At 51.7% G+C, this 17,978-nt stretch overlaps 5 protein-coding genes across 5 annotated transcripts; 1 reads left to right on the top strand and 4 right to left on the bottom strand.

Moving 5' to 3' along the window:
• Positions 1–952: 952 nt before the first annotated feature.
• Positions 953–2,032, bottom strand: QC762_210280 (uncharacterized protein; the record flags this gene model as incomplete). The annotated part of the gene is made up of 1 exon (XM_062887930.1): positions 953–2,032. One exon carries the CDS (start codon positions 2,030–2,032, stop codon positions 953–955), a length of 1,080 nt encoding a protein of 359 aa, XP_062746109.1.
• Positions 2,033–2,720: 688 nt separating this feature from the next.
• QC762_210270 (uncharacterized protein) lies at positions 2,721–5,837 on the bottom strand (the record flags this gene model as incomplete). Its single annotated transcript, XM_062887929.1, has 6 exons — positions 5,268–5,837; positions 5,115–5,197; positions 4,671–5,066; positions 4,513–4,616; positions 4,160–4,456; positions 2,721–4,107 (listed from the first exon to the last, which is right to left on the bottom strand). The coding sequence occupies exons 1-6, from the start codon at positions 5,320–5,322 to the stop codon at positions 2,721–2,723; spliced, it is 2,322 nt and encodes a 773-aa protein (XP_062746108.1). The 5' UTR covers positions 5,323–5,837.
• A 3,224-nt stretch (positions 5,838–9,061) lies between these two features.
• GNA2 (G-Protein alpha subunit) lies at positions 9,062–12,497 on the bottom strand. Its single transcript, XM_062887928.1, has 7 exons — positions 12,104–12,497; positions 11,044–12,014; positions 10,798–10,982; positions 10,584–10,741; positions 10,260–10,518; positions 9,850–10,190; positions 9,062–9,745 (listed from the first exon to the last, which is right to left on the bottom strand). Exons 2-7 carry the CDS (start codon positions 11,162–11,164, stop codon positions 9,730–9,732), a joined length of 1,080 nt encoding a protein of 359 aa, XP_062746107.1. The 5' UTR covers positions 11,165–12,014; positions 12,104–12,497; the 3' UTR covers positions 9,062–9,729.
• SPE3 (putrescine aminopropyltransferase) lies at positions 11,828–16,729 on the top strand. Its single transcript, XM_062887927.1, has 5 exons — positions 11,828–14,762; positions 15,238–15,273; positions 15,344–15,636; positions 15,696–15,936; positions 16,198–16,729. Exons 1-5 carry the CDS (start codon positions 14,732–14,734, stop codon positions 16,473–16,475), a joined length of 879 nt encoding a protein of 292 aa, XP_062746106.1. The 5' UTR covers positions 11,828–14,731; the 3' UTR covers positions 16,476–16,729.
• Positions 16,730–17,405: 676 nt separating this feature from the next.
• On the bottom strand, positions 17,406–17,882 carry NIT3 (Omega-amidase nit3; the record flags this gene model as incomplete). The annotated part of the gene is made up of 1 exon (XM_062887926.1): positions 17,406–17,882. The coding sequence occupies one exon, from the start codon at positions 17,880–17,882 to the stop codon at positions 17,406–17,408; it is 477 nt and encodes a 158-aa protein (XP_062746105.1).
• Positions 17,883–17,978: the final 96 nt, after the last annotated feature.

Below are 17,978 nucleotides of genomic sequence, written 5' to 3'. Positions count from 1 at the left end.
CACTCTTGTATTTCCTCTTTGTTTACATGGCGACAAACACCCCCTGAAGCCCCTGAGCTTCAAAAATCTTCCTAATTGTGGGCCCATACAACCCCCCTAGGATGACTACCCGATTTTGAACGACTGAACGCCCCAAGCCTTCTCAATGAATCCCTAAGCTCCTGAAAAATTTCAAGCATTGTGATATTGTCTACGGATTTCTAGCTCACCACAACAGATCTCTATAGATCTACAAGACCTGTCCGTTGCCAGGCCCTAGACCCCTACGACCCCCAGACACAGCCCTGTCCATGAAGATCGGCAACAGAAGGGGTCTCAAAACCAAAATATATGACACCTAGTTTTTAAAAATATCTACTCATATACCGAATCTCACATTCTCCCAAGTATCTATACAACCTAACACCACCACATCAACAATGCCAAGACCTCACAATAACTTCAAGTGGAGTCGAAAATGGAGACAAAAACATACAACACCAGGGATTCCCCAGTGGTCACCCACCTGAGTACTAGTCTGGCCGTCAGCTGTTTGACTAGGGGAGAGCGGACGGGATCCCGTATTTTCAGCTGCGTATGGTCGTATGTGATATTCAGGGTCGAAAAACAGCAATATGGAGGTACCTGGATTCATTGCCACGACAGATCTATTCCAATATGCCAACCAGTACTACAGACGATACCCAACAGTAAGTGGGAAACAGTTGTACCATGGTTCATGAAAACGGCTCTGGCCACCCTCCACTTCAGCAAGGAGCTGTACGAAGCGCCTCCCCAAGAAGAGATTCCCCGATGGCTGGGAAGGTGTCTAAAGGGAGGGAAGAGTCTGTCGTGGAGCTGGTCTGGATTTGATACAAGACATGACACGGTTTCTGGTCAGAAACGCACTGCTTTTATTTCCAGAACAGAGTCTTTTGTAGCATAGCGTCGTTTCCATCACTACTGCGAGGCTCTACGAGCACGTAGAATTACCACCCTGGGCCTCAATCAACTCCCCAAAGTAGTTCACCATCCCATCATACGCAGGGTGCTTGCTGAAGTCCTCAAACCACAACAAACTCGCCCCATTACCCGGAAACACATGGGGCACCCAGCTAAAAGGGTCATAAAAGTCCCAAATCGTGATACCCACACAAACATCCTTCGTCTTCACACACGCCCCCACAACCTTCTGGTAGCACTCACTTTGCCACTGCAGCTTCTGCTCATCAACCGGCACCTTGATCCTCACATCCAACTCGGTAAACGCGACCTCCTTCACCACCTCCTTATACATCCCAATAGTGTTGATCAAATCCGCCTCACTCGGGTGGTTGTCCGCATGCAAATGCGCCTGCATCCCCACGCCATCAACCTTGATCCCGGCATCCTTCAACATCTTGACCAGCCTCACCGCGCCCGCAGTCTTGACACTGGCCGGCCTCTCGATTCCGTAGTCATTGTAGTACAACTTCGCCTCTGGGTCGACCTTGGCAGCCGTCTCAAAGGCAAGCCGGATGTACTCCTCCCCGAGCACATTGTAAAACACGCTCTTCCTGTATGTCCCGTCTTCATCAAGGGCTTCATTCAACACATCCCAATGGGCACACCGGCCACGGTAATACCCAGCCACCTCGGTGATATGTCTGACAATTGCCTCCCTCAAACCCTCTTTGGTCCACTCGGTGGTCTCAACCCAAGGGGCAAGCTGGCTGTGCCAGACGAGGGCGTGGCAGCGGAGGATCTTGTTAGTCCTGTTGGCCAAATCGGCAACGTAGTCACCCTCAGTGAAGTTGAAAACGCCTGGCTCAGGCTCGACAAACAGCCATTTCTGGCCGTTGGTGGGAGTCGTCTGGCCGAACTCCTTGGGGTCTTCGAGGATGGCGTCGTATTGGGAATAAGATTCGGGGTAGGGCTCGCGCTCGCGGAAGCCGGGGGTGTCAGTCGCAGCACCGAAGTACTGGAGGCCGGCCTTGACGGCGAGCTCGTGGAGCTGGGCGGTTGCAAGGGGGACAGCTCCCGCCGCGGCGAGAAGGGAGGTGGAGAGACGCATCTTGTGTGCGAGGGAAAGCCAAAACTGAGGTTGTCCCTGAGGCGAACAAACTCTAGAATCAGTGGACGAGGGGGGGAAATATATGCACTTTATATCACCTCAATTACACCCCTGCAGCAAAGCAGCATCATCCTCCGCTTTTTCTTTTCCCCATTCACACCTTTACCAGCGCCACGGAAGCGGGACAAGAAGGTTAATGAAATCCATATTGCAGATTCCAAGGGCACTGCAATCTGCGCGAGACTCTTGTTCATGCAGAGGGCCATCACGGCGCACCACGCGTACTCCTCTTTTCCCCTCACGACGATCTCCAAAGTGGAAGCTCTTCAGCCGAACCGTGATTCATGATAGGAGCCAAGATGTGGCCCGCATTGAGCCTCAAGTGGCCGGGTGACGAACGACGGGGGTCGCATCGGGGAGGAGCTGCCGGGTAAATCGGTGCGGGCCGGATATATGCCATTTCCGGGGTGAAGATCCGCTTCAATGGCCATTGAGCTCCAACTCATCATCGAAGTGCGATCTTGGGGAAACTGACGTAGAGATCGAGGGTCCCGTGTATCTTGTAGTCGTATTGAACACTAGCCCAACATCCTCCATAGCTCACATTCATAACTCATACACATGTCGTACATAACCCCAATGGGAAATCCAAAGCGCCATCCCATCTTTCAATCTGTAAAAAACCGTCTTACACAGTGAACTTCCCAGACAAAGGCAAATTCCTACTACTCCCCCCAACCTCGACGTTATACTCCCCCTTCCCCAACCTCCACTTCTGCGCCCTCACATCCCAGATACTCAAATCCCTCCTCGTCAGCTCAAACACCACCTTCTTCGTCTCCCCCACCCCAACCAACACTTTCTCAAACCCCCTTAACTGCCTAATAGGTACCTTTTCCTCTCTCGTCCCCGGAATCCCCAAATACAACTGCGCAACCTCCTTCCCCTCCACCTCCCCCTTGTTCTCAACCTCAGCCTCCACTCTAACCAGTGCATCCCACAAGTCCTCCTGACCACCCTCTACAGTCTTCCCCTTGGGAAACTCCTCAAAGCTTCTGTTGCCATTCTTCTCAACAGCAAGATTGGAATACCCAAAGGTAGTGTAACTCAGGCCAAACCCAAACTCAAACCTAGGCTTGATCTTTTTTTCGTCAAAGTGCCTGTAATCGACAAACACACCCTCGGTAAAGTTGCTCTGAGGGAAATACTTAAAGATGCCCTCCGGCTTGTCAGGCCTGAGCATGACTCCATAGTCGTCTTCGTTGCGCGCAACAGTATAAGGCAGTTTACCTGAAGGGTTCTCCTTTCCATAGAGGATAGATGCCAACGCCTTCCCGGATGCTTGTCCTGGGAGATGGGCAAAGATCACTGCTGTGACGTTGGGGTGGCCGATAAATTCTTCAACGAGTCTTATACCAGCATTATGGAAAACCACAACAGTGTTGTTGCACTGGCTGGCGACGTGGAGGATCAGCTCGTCGGTGTAATCGTCTCGAAGGCCAGGTCTATCTGCGCCTTCTGCAGCCCAGACGTTACCGAATACCAGACACGCGCTGGAGACAGGATCCACTGCCGGCTTGCCGTTGTGGAAGTCCCAGAAGAGGGCTGTATCGTCCTCGTAGGCTTGCTGAAGGATGGCGTCATATGGTGAAATGGCAAGAGACTGAGATGTTGCCCCTGATCCGCCACCAGAGTACAGTGTTCCGTTAAAAGCAATGCCTGTCGTTCCTGGTGTTGCGCCTGACCAGCCAAAGAAGCCTGCACCAAACTCCTGGTAGTCAAAGGATCCCGATCCCATCAGCCAGGGAGAGAGGCCATCTGTTGGGTTGTTTTCGTCGGGGTTCTTGGCGGAGTAGCCGTAAATAGACAGCAGTTTGGGGCTCTTGAGCGGCAAGGCATTGCGGATGTTTTTGACCAGGACGTGACCTTCAACCGCACCATCAAATAGGGTGGATTTGAAGGAAGAGTTTCTTGCATCGATAATGCGATGTGGCTTGGTGAGGTCCTTGGGCATACCGATACCTGGCGTAGGAAAGTCATTGTCCTGGCCCATTTGATACCAAGAAGCGATTGTTCTGCTTGGGTCAACAACTTTTCACACACACGGAGAGAATGCACCCGACATACCTGAGGACCATATCGTCTAGCCTGCTTTCGGGCACCGTTCCATTTTTGATGGCGTCTTTGAGATGTGAGCCCCAAAAGTCACCGCCATTTGGCATAGCCATATCCATGCCTGCTTCAGCTGTGGCAACCCCGGCGTGCTGAGCTCCCCAGTCGCTCACAACGCTACCCTGAAACCCAAGTTCAGTCTTGAGCAGTCCATTTTGCGTCTTGCTGTTTGCGCAGCCGTACGAGTTGTTGACCCTCTGGTAGGAGCACATGATGCTTCCCGTTCCGGCGCGTACGGCATCCTGGAAGGGCCTGCGGTTTCGTCGTCAACGCTTGCTCTTTAGCATTGTTAGTTCCGCGTCACTTACCACAAGTAAATCTCGTGCATAGTTCTGTCATCTATATTTGACGAGACAGCCTCCACACCGTTGTTGGGGTTTCTATTGGTCTCTTGCTCATTGGCAATGAAATGCTGAATATGTCGTCAGCCTCAGCGTCAACTTGAAGTTTCGAGATAATAACATACCTTTGTGCTGGCGACAACCCCAACTCCCTGAATCCCCTTGACAGTCTCACCAACCAACACGCCGGACAGATAAGGGTCACTGGCAAAGCCCTCCCAATTTCTTCCACCACTGACAACCCGTCCAGCTGGCCCAACTACAGGTCCCAGAAGAATGTTGACGCCCTTCGTTCTGAACTCACCACCCATACCTTTGCCCCTTGCCAGAGTGAGTTCCTTGTTCCAGCTGGCCCCAACATGAATGCCACTCGCCCAGCTGCTAACAAAATCTGTCCCTCTGACACCCTGTCCAGCATCAGCCAGACACATACCCGGGAATTTTAGGCGTGAGATGGCAGGCAAGAAGCCAGGGCAAGAGGTCTCGGAGTTGGTTCCTGAAGTGAGGCTGATCTGCGCTTCCTGTCAGTTTCGTTCGTCACAATAAATCCAGACGTGGCGGTAGAATACCTTCTCATCAAGTGTCATTTTGCCCACAAACTCCTTGGCTCTATTGAAAGCCTCTTTCCACTCCCCAGAACCAGTCATTTCCGCTATTGATGCCATATCTGTCAGTTCTCACTCCATCATGTCACCGCCAAAAAGAAAAAGTCATCCACTTACGAGAGGGGTAGACCGGCTCTGAGCCCCCGTAGAAATACTCATCCTTCTGAATCATCCTCCCCCCATCCAACGCTTCCTCGGAGCCATTGTCATTGTGTTTTGGGAGAGCTGCCAACCCTGCCAGCCCGCCACCTATTATTACAAGTATGAGAACAATAATGAGAAGGCCCCTTTTCGTCTTGAAAAAGGCCAGTTTTGATTGTCAACTTTTCTTTTCTTGATATGATGGTGGTTGGTCTGAAGGTAGGAGGGCTGCAGAGTGTTGGCTGGTGCCGCCCGCTTTGTGAGATAGGAGAGAGGCGGAGGCCATCTTGGTTTGTGAGTTGTGATTAAATTGAAATGACTGTTGATATGAAGGGCTTGTGGTAAGTTGTGAATTGTGATATTGGACGTTTGTTTACTTTCGAAAGTATCAAAAGTCCAACAGGGGAAGCTGTTAAAACAACAGGCTTAGCAAATGGACCGGATGAGATTTGAGATGCATATGTGACACCTTTAATTGAGGGTTGACTACAGCCAAATGATGCTGTGGGTGGTTTTGTGATGTGAAGGCAGGTGCGAAGACAGGTGCGAAGCCAGGTGTGAAGATTGACCCCTCCTTTGTGACTGCCACTGTTGTTTACACCTGCAGCCAACCGTTGCCAGCGGCAATCAACCTTAAATAGTGCCAAGACCTGGACTTCAAAGGTTGAATATTACCCAGTGCGATTCATTACCACGCAGGAAGAAACTGGTTGCTTTTTACTGCCATCTTTTCCGAGTGTTGAATTTTAACAAAATGCTCATTCGCAAACATCAAATACCTTACTGCATGTTTGGGTTGTCGCTGGCTGGCAAGGCTTGAGGGTTAGGGTTAAGCATGCCTCACAGAGGCGCAGATTCGGTGGGATTTTTCATGAGATACTTCAGTCGCAAAACAAATGCAACGATCCCCACTGACTACAAATGTTTTGGGAATAGCAAAATGCTTGATTGTTCAGACCTGAGGCTTGTGTCTCGGAATGAGGCATCGCCTTGCGCTTTGAGCTCCTGTCAGTGCCCGCGGCGCGTCGGTCGTGCATCCGTAGCGGGCCATTAGTGGCGTGCTGGGAGCGGGCCGGCTCACAAGCTGGGCTGAGACCGCAAATCCGAAGAAATTCAGCAATAACCTCCCTCCGCTTGTCGTCGGTTTGCGCCGAAAGATGTTGTCAACTCTCTGTCTACCTAAATCTACAGGCTTATAATCATTCTACAGCTTGCTAACCCGTGTTAGAACTGACTCTTCCATCTGAGTTCTACCTACACTGCCGCCTGATACCACATCCGCTTACATAACATCCAATACCACTGAAACAATCCTCCTCTGTTTCTCCCGTCTTGCCATCGTTGCGGTACCTCTGCCGAGGTCGCTGGCGCCATTCCAACGATCCCACATTGCCCGGCTTAACCTGCCTCGGAGAATACCGAAACCCCTTGAATCTGTCTCCAGTCGCCGTCCTTGTCCGTTACGGAGTAGTATCACGCATTTCGGCAACCGGGATACACTGCCGACGACAGATGTCTTGAAGATGCTCGGCAGGCGGCAGGAGATTGGTCCTAGCAATCCCTTTTGATCCTGCCCAAACATCGAACGACCGAATATGCTCACCACCAAGGGAAATTTAGCAGTGTTAAGTTCATGATATTAGACATGGGTGTTACTCACGGCATGGGAGCCACGTGCGGCTCACGTTCCTCCGTCCGATCACGATTGATGAAATGTCCGTGGCACACTCTGGTTTGCCGTTACCGAAATCTCATCCCCTGCAGCGAACTGCAAGTCAACTCGGGATTGATGAACTAAGTTTCCTACGCAGACGGCATGGCATCTTCTCGATGAACAGAAATCTCATGAATCGGTGATCTTGACCGCCCAATCTTGCATGATAGAGGTAGGCGAGCCACCGCCACCACCATCGAAAAAAAATCTCTCCGAACAAATCTGCATGTCTTACCCGGCGCGGTTCATCTTCTTTTGAACCTCACACTGTGTGGTACAGATTACCACCGAACCGCGAGTAAGAAAAAGAAATATCCCACCGCCCAAGACATTCGTCCTGCAGTTTCGAGACATTGGTTCCAGCTTGACCTACATGAATGTCGTTGCATCGAACAAAACGGAGCCAGGTCCAACACCGTTTCCTTCAAACTTCTCGCTGGAAAAATATTTCTCTGTTTGACAAGTCAAATGCCTGATTTCTGCCTGTTTCCCTGTTGCTGTGTTGTCAATTTCAGGGGGGAAGAAGAAAGCAAGAAGCCAGCGAAGTAACGATGTTCCACTTCCTGTCTGCCCACTCCACCTGTCACCCCAACATCCAACGGTCAAGTTGGCATAAAGTGGATATATCCAGGTGGATATCTTCAAACAACTCACAACATCCAAATTTTGGCAAAACATCGCCGTTATCTCGTCAGAAATAGCGTCAAAAAACCGGGTGTTGAACTTGCGTCTCCCCGGTTGCGCCGAGTGCAGCCAACGTTGCAGCATTGACTTCTGGGCGTCTTATAGGCGCGGCACAAATGTTCGGTGAGTTTTCCCCTTCTTCCTCAACGCTTCGGCGATTGCTTCCAGGCCTGGAAATCCTTCTCTGCAACGGCAGCACCCGCGGACGGAGGCACCGGCTTTCCCGCTCCACAGCGCCCAACCTCCTCTCGGTAGTTGGGAGTGTCGATCTTTTGTTTTATCTTTTGTCGATCGTCTTGTTCCAATTCATCCGTCAAGGTTCACATGTGAAAAGAAACAACAAAAAAAGCCATTCAAGATTCGACCAGATTGACCAGTATCTTGATAACATCTGCAATACCCCTATTTCTCGCATAGGTATCTCCCCAACCATCCACGCCGCACCTTGGCTGTCCTCGTTTCTTTCTTTTTGAGGTGGTTTATCATCCAAGATGGCGTGTGTGGTGGTCTTGGTAGCATGAAGCACCACACCCTTAAAACACACCACCGAAGAAAAAGCTGGTTTCGGTTGAGAACAAGGGGGTCCATCTGGAATGTAACCCCTTTCTCTTGTCAGAAAAAAATGTCAAGACTGAGAAAAAAGGCTTGGAAATATCCCGTTTCCTCGCTCCAAAATCTTACCCCCCACAAGAAAGTGATAAATGTATCTGTACGGCGTCAACTGCAGCCAGCAAAATGTGATTTCTCAAAGCGATTAAATAGTCTCTCAAACTTCTCTCTATCTCTCTTTGAACTTATCTGGCCCACAGCTTAGCACCCCAATCCTCCCGTTCCCCCACGGCCGCCCCGTTCCATGCACACCGTTCATGCAGTGTCACATCAACAAACCTTCTCTCCTCTCCCATCCCACCACTGGGGTCACATCCATTCCCCTGGCTCACAGCGGTAAATTCCCCACTTCTCATCAACGTCCGCCCGCCGCCCTTGCCGTCCAGCCGCTTTAATAACAGCCCCAACTCACACTTCAGCCACCCTGGGTATAAGAGACCTCCCCCTCCCCCTCAGCTTCCTCAGCTCGAACGACCGCTTGTCTCATTTTCTCACACCTTCACATCTTCTTCCATCTCGTTCTTTCAAACATTCTCATCTCTTATTCTCGCAATCATATCACCATCTTCATCACCACTATGCAAAAACTAACACATTTCCCTCTCCTATCCAAACACCCAGCACCACAACCATCATAATCACCTCAAAGTCTCCCCCTATTCCAACATCTCTCTGCTCGCATGTAAGTCGAAAATTAGCAGAAACAAGGAACGCCATGGAAAGCCACAAAATACCCCATCATCACAGCCATCGTAGTCCTCTTCCCCCAAAAAGGTATATAAAAAAGTATAAACAAACCAACACGCCCCCCCGCCCCTCCCCCCCAAAAAAGCATATACACCTTGAATCAAAAAGTCTGCCCAAACGGACAAAGCAATGTCGTCATTCGAACCCGTTCGGACGGCAAGTAACAATTCGGTTCGTAGACGGACGGACGGACGGGCGGGAATCGTGTGTGTGCCGTGTCTGCCACGCGGAGGGTAAAATAAGAGCCGGGGTCTGTCGAGATCTGCATGAATATGCAGCAGCGGGTGCAGTCGGTCTCGGCTCAAATGTAGAGAAACGGTGAAGAAATGTGTCGCGGAAAACTCGCAAAGAAGAAACGGAGGCTATCATGTTCTCTTCTCTTCTTCCTTTTTCAGACCCTATCATAATCAAGTAAAAAAAACTCTGGTTAGGTCACATTTGTATCCCCAATAAAACATAAAAAACGGGGAAAAAGGGCATGAGAAAGAAAAAAAAGCAACAAAAAAACAAGCCGCCCAGAACCCAGTATCATGATAAGTAATGACAAGGATGAATGACGAAAACAAACAAAAAAGGACGCGAAACAAAACAAGGTAGTGTAGTGAATTACAACCATTTGTCTTTTTGCCTCCTCTCCCCGTTTTCCGGCCGTTTCTTTTTTGCAGACGGACACCGAGAAAACCTTTACAAGGGGCGCGCACTGTTCGTAAATAAAATGTGTGAGATATAGTCAAGAGGCGAAGTTGTGTGTGAAGAAAAAGTGTTGAAAACATCGAATATGCAAATAAGTGGTTCGCCCCTTACAGTATAAGCTGCTTCAAGTTCCGTTGGATAATCATATCCTGCACGGAACCCATGGTGATCTTGAGCAAGTTGGTGTCGGTCGCGTTAGTGAAATGTCCGTAAATCTCCTTCTCTGGGTTCCGGTTCAGCGCCCGGAACTTGTCCATGAAGTACTTGCTGGCCAGGTTCGGGTCGTCCGGTGGGCCGTGGTAGTCGGTGAAGCCGTGATCTGTTATCGGGCTCTTGGCCAGCTTCTCTTTGAAGAGATCCATCTTGTTCAGGAAGAGGATCAGCGCAGACTTGCTGAACCAGTGAGAGTTGGCGATGGACTCCCACAGCATCAGGGCTTCGTTCATTTGGTTCTAGTTCAATCGTTAGTTTCCGTTTTTTTTTGGTAACGGTACTTGAGGTATGCGTGGGGGTCAACATACACCGTCCTTGTCTTCCACCAGACATTGGTCGTAACCTGAAATGGCTACCAAAAATAGCAGGCAGTTGACGTTTTCGAAGCAGTGAATCCACTTCTTGCGTTCTGATCTTTGGCCGCCGACGTCGAACATGCGATATGTGAGTTGACCGAGGTCGAAGATCGTCTCAGTGATGCCCGTTGTCCTTAACCTTGAGCGCAACAAATCCTGATCAGTTGGTATGTAGTCTTTGGCCCATACACGGTCCAAATCGCCGCAGAAGCTGCAAGCGGGTTGGTCAGCAAATTGCAAAATATCACAACAAAGGCGACGGCGCAGGCTGCTTACTAGTCAAGGTTGTCATGCAAGGCATATTCGTTGCCCTTCGCGATGGCACTCTTCACGCCCTGGTCTTGCCATAAGCTTTTGATGGGTTCCAAGTAGTCTTCTGGCAGTGGCTCATCCGCAACCACATCGTAGTCCACCATAATGTGCGCCATGTTTTTCTACGCATGTTGCGTTAGCGGGGGAGAGCCAAACACTCATGTAGTTAGATACCAACCTCGTTATCTGGGTTCTCAAATGGGATATTGAGCTCGTTCATGGCGTCGAAGATTAATCGAAAGGAATGGACGATATTCTGGAACACTACTGGCTTCCACTCCAGCTTTTCGCTTTTGCTGAACCCCTGCGCGTAGATCAACTTCATCTGCTTGAGCACCGTGGATTTGCCGGATTCGCCCGCTCCTGTTTGACACAGTTAGGATAGCTGCAGACAGCGCAATAGACCGGGCCAAAGCATCCGTACCTAACAACAGCAGCTTCACCTCCTTTGACATCTTCTTCTCATCGGCACGAATAATCTTGTCCAACTCACGCGACCTGGCCGCGCCGGCCTCGTCGCCTTTTTCGCGAGCTCCAAAACACATTATATCAGTCGGGTGGCCGTTGTGATGGCGAATCGATGCGAAATATCAAAAAAGGAAAAACCAAAAAAGGTCGTTCGGCGTGTGACGATTGTCGAACTTCGGAGTATTAGCTGTCGAGAAGGGCGTGCTGCGAGCGAATGACGGAGGGCGGCGCACGAAGGGGAGCTGAGGTCCACAGGACATGAAACGCCTGATGGCGCTGTAAGAAGGTCGTATTGACGTCGCAGCGAGCCCGTGGTCGAGATTCGATCTCAATGGCGCCTTATCCTCGCCTTACCATCGACCGGCCAGGCTTCCGATGGGCAATTGGCGCTTCTCGACAATGCTGTCTGCTGTTGTCTGGGGGTTGCTGGTGAAACTGGAGCTGGACTGACGAGGAGTGAGCCGGGATGTGACGGATGGGGAAAGCGGGCCACGGCGGGTTGAGTTGACAGAAAGGGGGGATTATGACGGGAGAGTGAGGGACAATCCGAGCGGTCCGGCAGCGAGAACAAAAAGGATAGAAGAATGGAAGCTGAGAGGAATAATCGTAATACAGGAATTTTAGGTGAGAGGATCGATCAGGTGCACCGAGGGGATGGGCAGCAGAAGCAGCAAAAAGAGCAGCAGAACGGCCGGCGACCCTTGGCTCAGCGCCAGGTGCGACCTCCCCCCGTATTAATTCTTCTGCAGCGCTCATCTTTCCATGCATCGATGCACCCATGTCCATCCATGCAACCCCATTCTTCTTCTCGCCTCGAGGGGCCCTGCGTGGGCCGTGCTGAAGAGAGCGCGGTACACTAGCAAGGCACGCCGGACACACCTTGAAAAGTGGTAAGCACTTGTTCAGGGGTTCATGTCTTGCAACTGCCTGCATCTATCTCAGCATCTCGTGCTTCTTCTTTTTTGAGTAGAGGTACAGAGTATTCATTCCTCAATGTCTTTCATTGTTCCACCTACCGAGTACTGCACACTGGCCATGCGGTGGTCCTCGTGGTTCGGGTGGGCCGTGTGTTCTGGAATTCCTCTTCTTTTGCTGCGCAGTATCATCGGTGCATTTCGCAAATGTCCAATACCAGCAGATCCGATGGAGTGGCCAAGCCCGTCAAGGTCGGGTCCGCAATCCGTAACGGTTGATCGCAACTAAAACCTCCAGTTTGTCATCAAAAAGGGCTCCATCAGTCGCCAGCTTTGGCGCCATCGCCACGGATTTCAGCTCGCTTCCTTGCCTCTTATCAAGGCCTGCTCTGTCAACACCGGCCGTAACAACCGGAAGCGGAGGCAGGGCCCGCTCCGGCGCAACAACTGGGCAGCATGCTCAACCCTTAAATTCTAGGTATCCGTATGCCTTTACACTACAGCCAACTTTGACGGTACCGAACTGATGGTTTTTCACGCTGCCCTTCAAGAAGTCTTACTCAAAGACACCAGAACACGAAGACCGAGCGCTTGCGCCTATGCGCGTGTCCTGTATCTCGGTAATGCACTTTTTCCTACCAAGAACGGCGGAAACCCCTTTTATTGCGCCCCGGGCTGCAGCTGCCTCTCCGCGCTAGCTCCGAAGCTGGACAATGAGTTGAATTGAAGATGTGGGCGGGTCCTTTGACTTCACATGCACCAATGAAGGACCGCGGGCAGATGCAGGTCGACGGCTCGGGCTCACTTCGACTCCAGATTTACCACATTTTCCCCGAGCCACTCACCTTGTAAGAGGCCCCTGTGGCCTGCTAGCCTTTCAAACTGCCACAAAATGCCACGCGAACCGCCCCGAGCGTTTGGGCCTGATCTGTGCGCTTCAAGTGTCAGATGTTCGTCATTGTTTTTGGTCTTTGGGCTCACCAAGCTGTCGATAGGCTCACTGACTGGGAACTGCCAGATAGATGCCTACGGTACATTCTCTCCGGTGGCGGATGGACGTGACCATCTCCAGCGTGCGCAGCATCTTGTGGAGTTGAGCTGTGTAGCTTCAAAACTTCGTTTCTTTTTTCCGTCTTTCGCAATCATCCATGAGATGAGGGGCAAGCGAGAATGGACTTCACCAGGGCTTGGGTGGACACTTTTCACTAAAAGTTCCTACCTAGCCCTACTGGTTGACTGACAAGAAGGGCGCAGATCAGCCCTCAGTGAGACGGGAATGGAGTTCGTCATGATGATTTCGTGTTCAATGACACACGCAAAGGAAGCTTTTGACGACATCCAAAGCCACGGTGTTCCTGGAAACATCCACAGCCCGCCGCACCAATCAGAGCCACATGGCAGCAACGCCAACATATACCGATTAATATATTCTGCAGCTACGCCGATTCCGCAGTGTGGGCATGCGGCGTCACTTTTGTTTTTTGATAGTGCGTTTCGGGCGACTGCATGGCCGCAGACATTCTCACCGGTCTTTGGCTCACTGAACAGTTTGGGAGCAGCGGGAGGGTGGTCTCGGAGGGGTGCAGGGACCCGAGCCATCAAGCTGACCTCGGCGAATCTACAATCTATTTGTGGTGATCTGTATACAGCATAGCATCAAAGACATGTGGTGTCTGGCAATGAGGCCGAGTCACTGTTACACAGCCTGCTCGAGACAAAAGACACCAACTACCTCGGTCATAATTTACTCGATAGCTGTCTGCTGGGTAGGAAGGGCCCCCAATCCGACATCATCATTATAATTCCAAACGAGAAGGAGTGAGCATCATACAAATCACGGCACGGCACATCCCCGGTGGTACGGCCCACGGGGCCCGCAAGCTCTGTGCCTCGGATTGTCACCATCCACTTACGGCAGCTCGTGCGCAGTTGAAGTGGTGAGTGATCGCGCCGTTCCGTGAGCTGCAAACATCATCTGCTGATCTTCAACGCGATGGTGCCAATGATCGGGCGCTCAGACATTCCTCAGCCCTCATTAGCGTCCTGCCTTTTTGACCCCTCGGGCCCTCGCTGGGCAAAGGTCCGAGCTGTCGCCGGAGCGGGGCCGTCCAGTCCGGCAGGTAGAGGTCTCCTCTGAACGGCTCAATCCCGGCCATCGCTTTCGCTCTCCGGCTCAACGCCGTGCGTCGCACAGTTGTTGTCCAAGTACACCCAACTTACTTAAATAACAATGAAGCTTCCAGACAGACCACAACATCTCCTTCTCCGCTTTGCTCTAGTTCAGGGAGTCTGTCTATGGCAAGTTGATTTTGTTGCTAGTGACCCCTCCTCATTACCCCTCTGCCTCAAAAGCATTGCCTGTTTTTGATAGCGATAAGATAGTGCGACGACAGCCACGGATAGCTACGGATGAAAGGTTGGCAGATTTCAGACGTCAGAATGAGTATTTTCCAGGGTTATGTTTGAGTTTTTACTTCCAACCCTCAAGCTGGGCTCTCCACACCGCGAAGTTTGGACCCTGTAATTCGCTCATACCTCCCTGAAGAAAAATCTCTGCACCCGCTCGCTACAATCGGTTTGCCGTATCGTTGTTGATAAACCCCACCTCCACCATAACTTTTTGCCTGCCCCTCCTTCAAGTTGGCTTCACTTCGAGTTTGTGCAAGGCGTCTTCTATCCAGGCCACTTCATACCTTTCAGACCACTCGTAACCTCCACCAATCTCTCAAAATGGGTGACATCACACACTCTACCATCAAGGGTAAGAAGTTCTGATGTTCCCCTTCTGGCCCTCACCTCACGCTTGCACTCTCCTTCATGGAGGGGCTGAACGACCACGACCCCGCCATCCACACCAATATTCACACCTCGAAACGGTGCCCACGCCTTCTCCATGTGGTGGGCAATCGGAATCATCGGGTATATCGGTCAGCCCTGCGATGTTCGGTGCCGCCAGATGCCCCAATGCCGACCCGTCTCTCACCTCGTCATGGCGTTGATCACAAGAGTTTCAGAGTTTAATAGCTTCATTCCGTTACGGCATCACCAGACTCTGCCGCCGGCATAGAGTGCGCCTCACTCACGCAGCTCTGCCGCGTGGCATTATTGATCATGAAATGCACCATTTCACAAAACGGGCCGGTTCATAGAGTGAAATTGTGTTGGGTTACAACTACCGACATGATGTCTGTGCGAAAACTCATGAAACGAGACTGACATTGTGGCTTGCATAATAGATGGCTGGTTCCGCGAGATCTCCAACATGTGGCCTGGTAAGTAAACAAACTTCTGTACCCCCTTGAAGAAGAGATCATGTGTCTAATTTCGATGTTCTCTCCATAGGCCAGGCCATGACTCTCAAGGTCGAGAAGGTCCTCCACCACGAGAAGTCCAAGTACCAGGATGTCTTGATCTTCAAGTCTACTGACTACGGCAACGTCCTCGTCCTGGACAACGTCATCCAGGCCACCGAGCGTGATGAGTTTGCCTACCAGGAGATGATCACCAACCTTGCCATGATGTCCCACCCTGAGCCCAAGAAGGTCCTCGTCATTGGCGGTGGTGACGGCGGTGTCCTCCGTGAGGTCGTCAAGCACGACTGTGTTGAGGAGGCTATCCTCTGCGACATCGACGAGGTGAGTTCAGTTCCGGTGTCTTTAACTTTTCAGAACCAATTTGCCAACACATCTCGCAGGCCGTCATCCGCCTCTCCAAGCAGTACCTCCCCCACATGTCCGCTGGCTTCAACCACCCCAAGGTCAAGGTCCACGTCGGCGACGGCTTCAAGTTCCTTGATGACTACAAGAACACCTTCGACGTCATCATCACCGACTCCTCCGACCCCGAGGGTCCCGCCGAGTCTCTCTTCCAGAAGCCCTACTTCAAGCTTCTCCACGACGCCCTCCGTGAGGGCGGTGTCATTACCACTCAAGGTTGTACGTCTCCTTTATCTGGGAAAGTTCGAGGCCTGGGGGGTATATTCTTTTTTGTTGTGTCGGACACCAACTTTGCCCGATAGCAACACTGATGTTGCCCAAGCCCCTCAGGAGCCTACCAAGTGGTAGCTTTGCGTTTCTCGACTTTCCGAATGCTGCGGGTATCTTCTTTTTTGGCTTTGACTCTTACAAGACAATCTCCTTGCTAGTCGAACCCGCGCATGTCAAGAACCATGTTGGCTGACTATTATTGTTTTGTAGCTGAGAACCAATGGCTCCACCTTCCCCTGATCACCAAGCTCAAGCAGGACTGCAAGGAGATCTTCCCCGTGGCCGAGTACGCCTACACCACCATCCCCACCTACCCCTCGGGCCAGATCGGCTTCATGGTCTGCACCAAGGACGCCAACCGCAACGTCAAGGTTCCCCTCCGCTCCTGGACCAAGGAGGAGGAGGAGAAGCACTGCCGCTACTACAACTCCGAGATCCACAAGGCCAGCTTCGTCCTTCCTACCTTTGCCGCCAAGGCTCTCCAATAGGCGATTTAAGAAGGGTGACTGTGGTTTAGAGACTAGAGGCTCCGGTACATTCCAAACATTTACTAGGAGATAGCACCGGGAAAAGGAGGGCAGCAAACGGTCAAGCCTTTGCTGCTGTAAATGGGTAGAGGGCCATGGGTGCGGTAAAAGCCTCCTGAAAAGGGGTATCTGAAGCGAGTCATAGAAGCTTCTCATAAAGGTCGATTGCATCAACAAGAAAGAAAGGATCTTCCTCATACATTGTTTTGCAACTTGAAACTCTTGATTTTGGTGTCATCATGTCATTATATACCTACACCTCGTATCTTCTCACACATTCATCGTATCTATGGCTTCTCGTCATAGCTCACCTTCCCCTCACTAACATCAGGATAAACATCAAACCTTCTCTGATCCCTCAATGGAATCCCCTTTCTCGCCTTCTCAATGCTGTCCCCATCCAACACCGCACTAACAACCTGCTCCCCTTCACCAGCCTCCTGCAGCACTTTCGCCATCGGGTCCACGATCAAACTGTGCCCATAAGCATGGTACACCCCCTCGGTCATATCCCTCGCCGGACTGCACAGCGCCACATACAGCTGGTTATCCACCGCCCTCGCCTGTCCCAACAGCTTCCAGTGCAGCGGCCCAGTAGTAAGGTTGAAAGCACCAGGATAGATCAACGCGAAGCATCCCTTTCTGGCCGCAATGGTCGCCAACTCGGGGAAGCGAATGTCATAGCAAATCGCCACGGCTATCTTGCCGTACTCGGGGAGGTCCACAATAGTAAGCTTATTCCCCGGCGACAGGATGTCCGACTCGGTGAACGTGATCCCGCCCGGGATGTCAATGTCGAAAAGGTGGACTTTTCTGTGCGTGGCGAGGAGTTTTCCCTCGGGGGAGAAGATGAGGGAGGTGTTGTAGTATTTCTTCTCATTGTTGTTGCTGTCAACGACAAGCTCGGGGATGGAGCCGCCGATGAGGTAGACTTTGTTGTCGCGGGCGATGTTTTGGAGGGCGAGGAAGGATGGGTTGAGGTCGGGGGAGGGGTTGGAGGGGTCGGCGGGGAGGGGCTCGGCGTAGGAGGGAAAGTGGTCGGTGCCGTAGGGGGAGTTGAAGCATTCGGGGAGGACGACGATTTTGGCCGAGGTGGATTTGACGGCCGAGGAGACGGCGGTGGCGGCGTGGGAGAGGTTGTCGGATTTGGTGGATGTGGAGGGGAGTTGGATGCAGGCTAGGGTTACGGGCTGGCGGAGGAGGGTAGTGCCGGGCGTCGTTTGGGCGGAGGGGGGGGGGAGAAGAGGACATTTTGCGGAAGAACGAGGGGAGGGGCAGTTGTGCGCAAGAGATTGTTTGGGTTGGATGGCGGCTGAGAGACGTGAGGCGTCGCAATATCCTCAATGTGGTTGTTGTTGAAGCTCTCATGGTGGGGTTGAAGGAGCGAGGTTGTGGTTGCAGAGATGCGGGGTTGACGTTGACGGCCCCGCCCGGCAGTTTAAGCTGTGTTCTGGAAGCTTTATG

This window comes from Podospora pseudocomata (genome assembly GCF_035222375.1).
Source record: "Podospora pseudocomata strain CBS 415.72m chromosome 2 map unlocalized CBS415.72m_2.2, whole genome shotgun sequence".
NCBI lineage: Eukaryota > Fungi > Ascomycota > Sordariomycetes > Sordariales > Podosporaceae > Podospora > Podospora pseudocomata.
This window is presented reverse-complemented; position numbering and strand designations above follow the sequence as displayed.

Coding starts and splice junctions, on each gene's coding strand:
- GNA2 (XM_062887928.1), bottom strand. CDS start 11,164: ATGTGTTTTGGAGCTCGCGAAAAAGGCGACGAGGCCGGCGCGGCCAGG. Junction 10,742..10,797: donor TTGAGAACCCAGATAACGAG/GTTGGTATCTAA, acceptor CAACATGCGTAG/AAAAACATGGCGCACATTAT. Junction 10,191..10,259: donor TGGTGGAAGACAAGGACGGT/GTATGTTGACCC, acceptor CGATTGAACTAG/AACCAAATGAACGAAGCCCT.
- SPE3 (XM_062887927.1), top strand. CDS start 14,732: ATGGGTGACATCACACACTCTACCATCAAGG. Junction 15,637..15,695: donor TCCTCTGCGACATCGACGAG/GTGAGTTCAGTT, acceptor CACATCTCGCAG/GCCGTCATCCGCCTCTCCAA. Junction 15,937..16,197: donor TGTCATTACCACTCAAGGTT/GTACGTCTCCTT, acceptor ATTGTTTTGTAG/CTGAGAACCAATGGCTCCAC.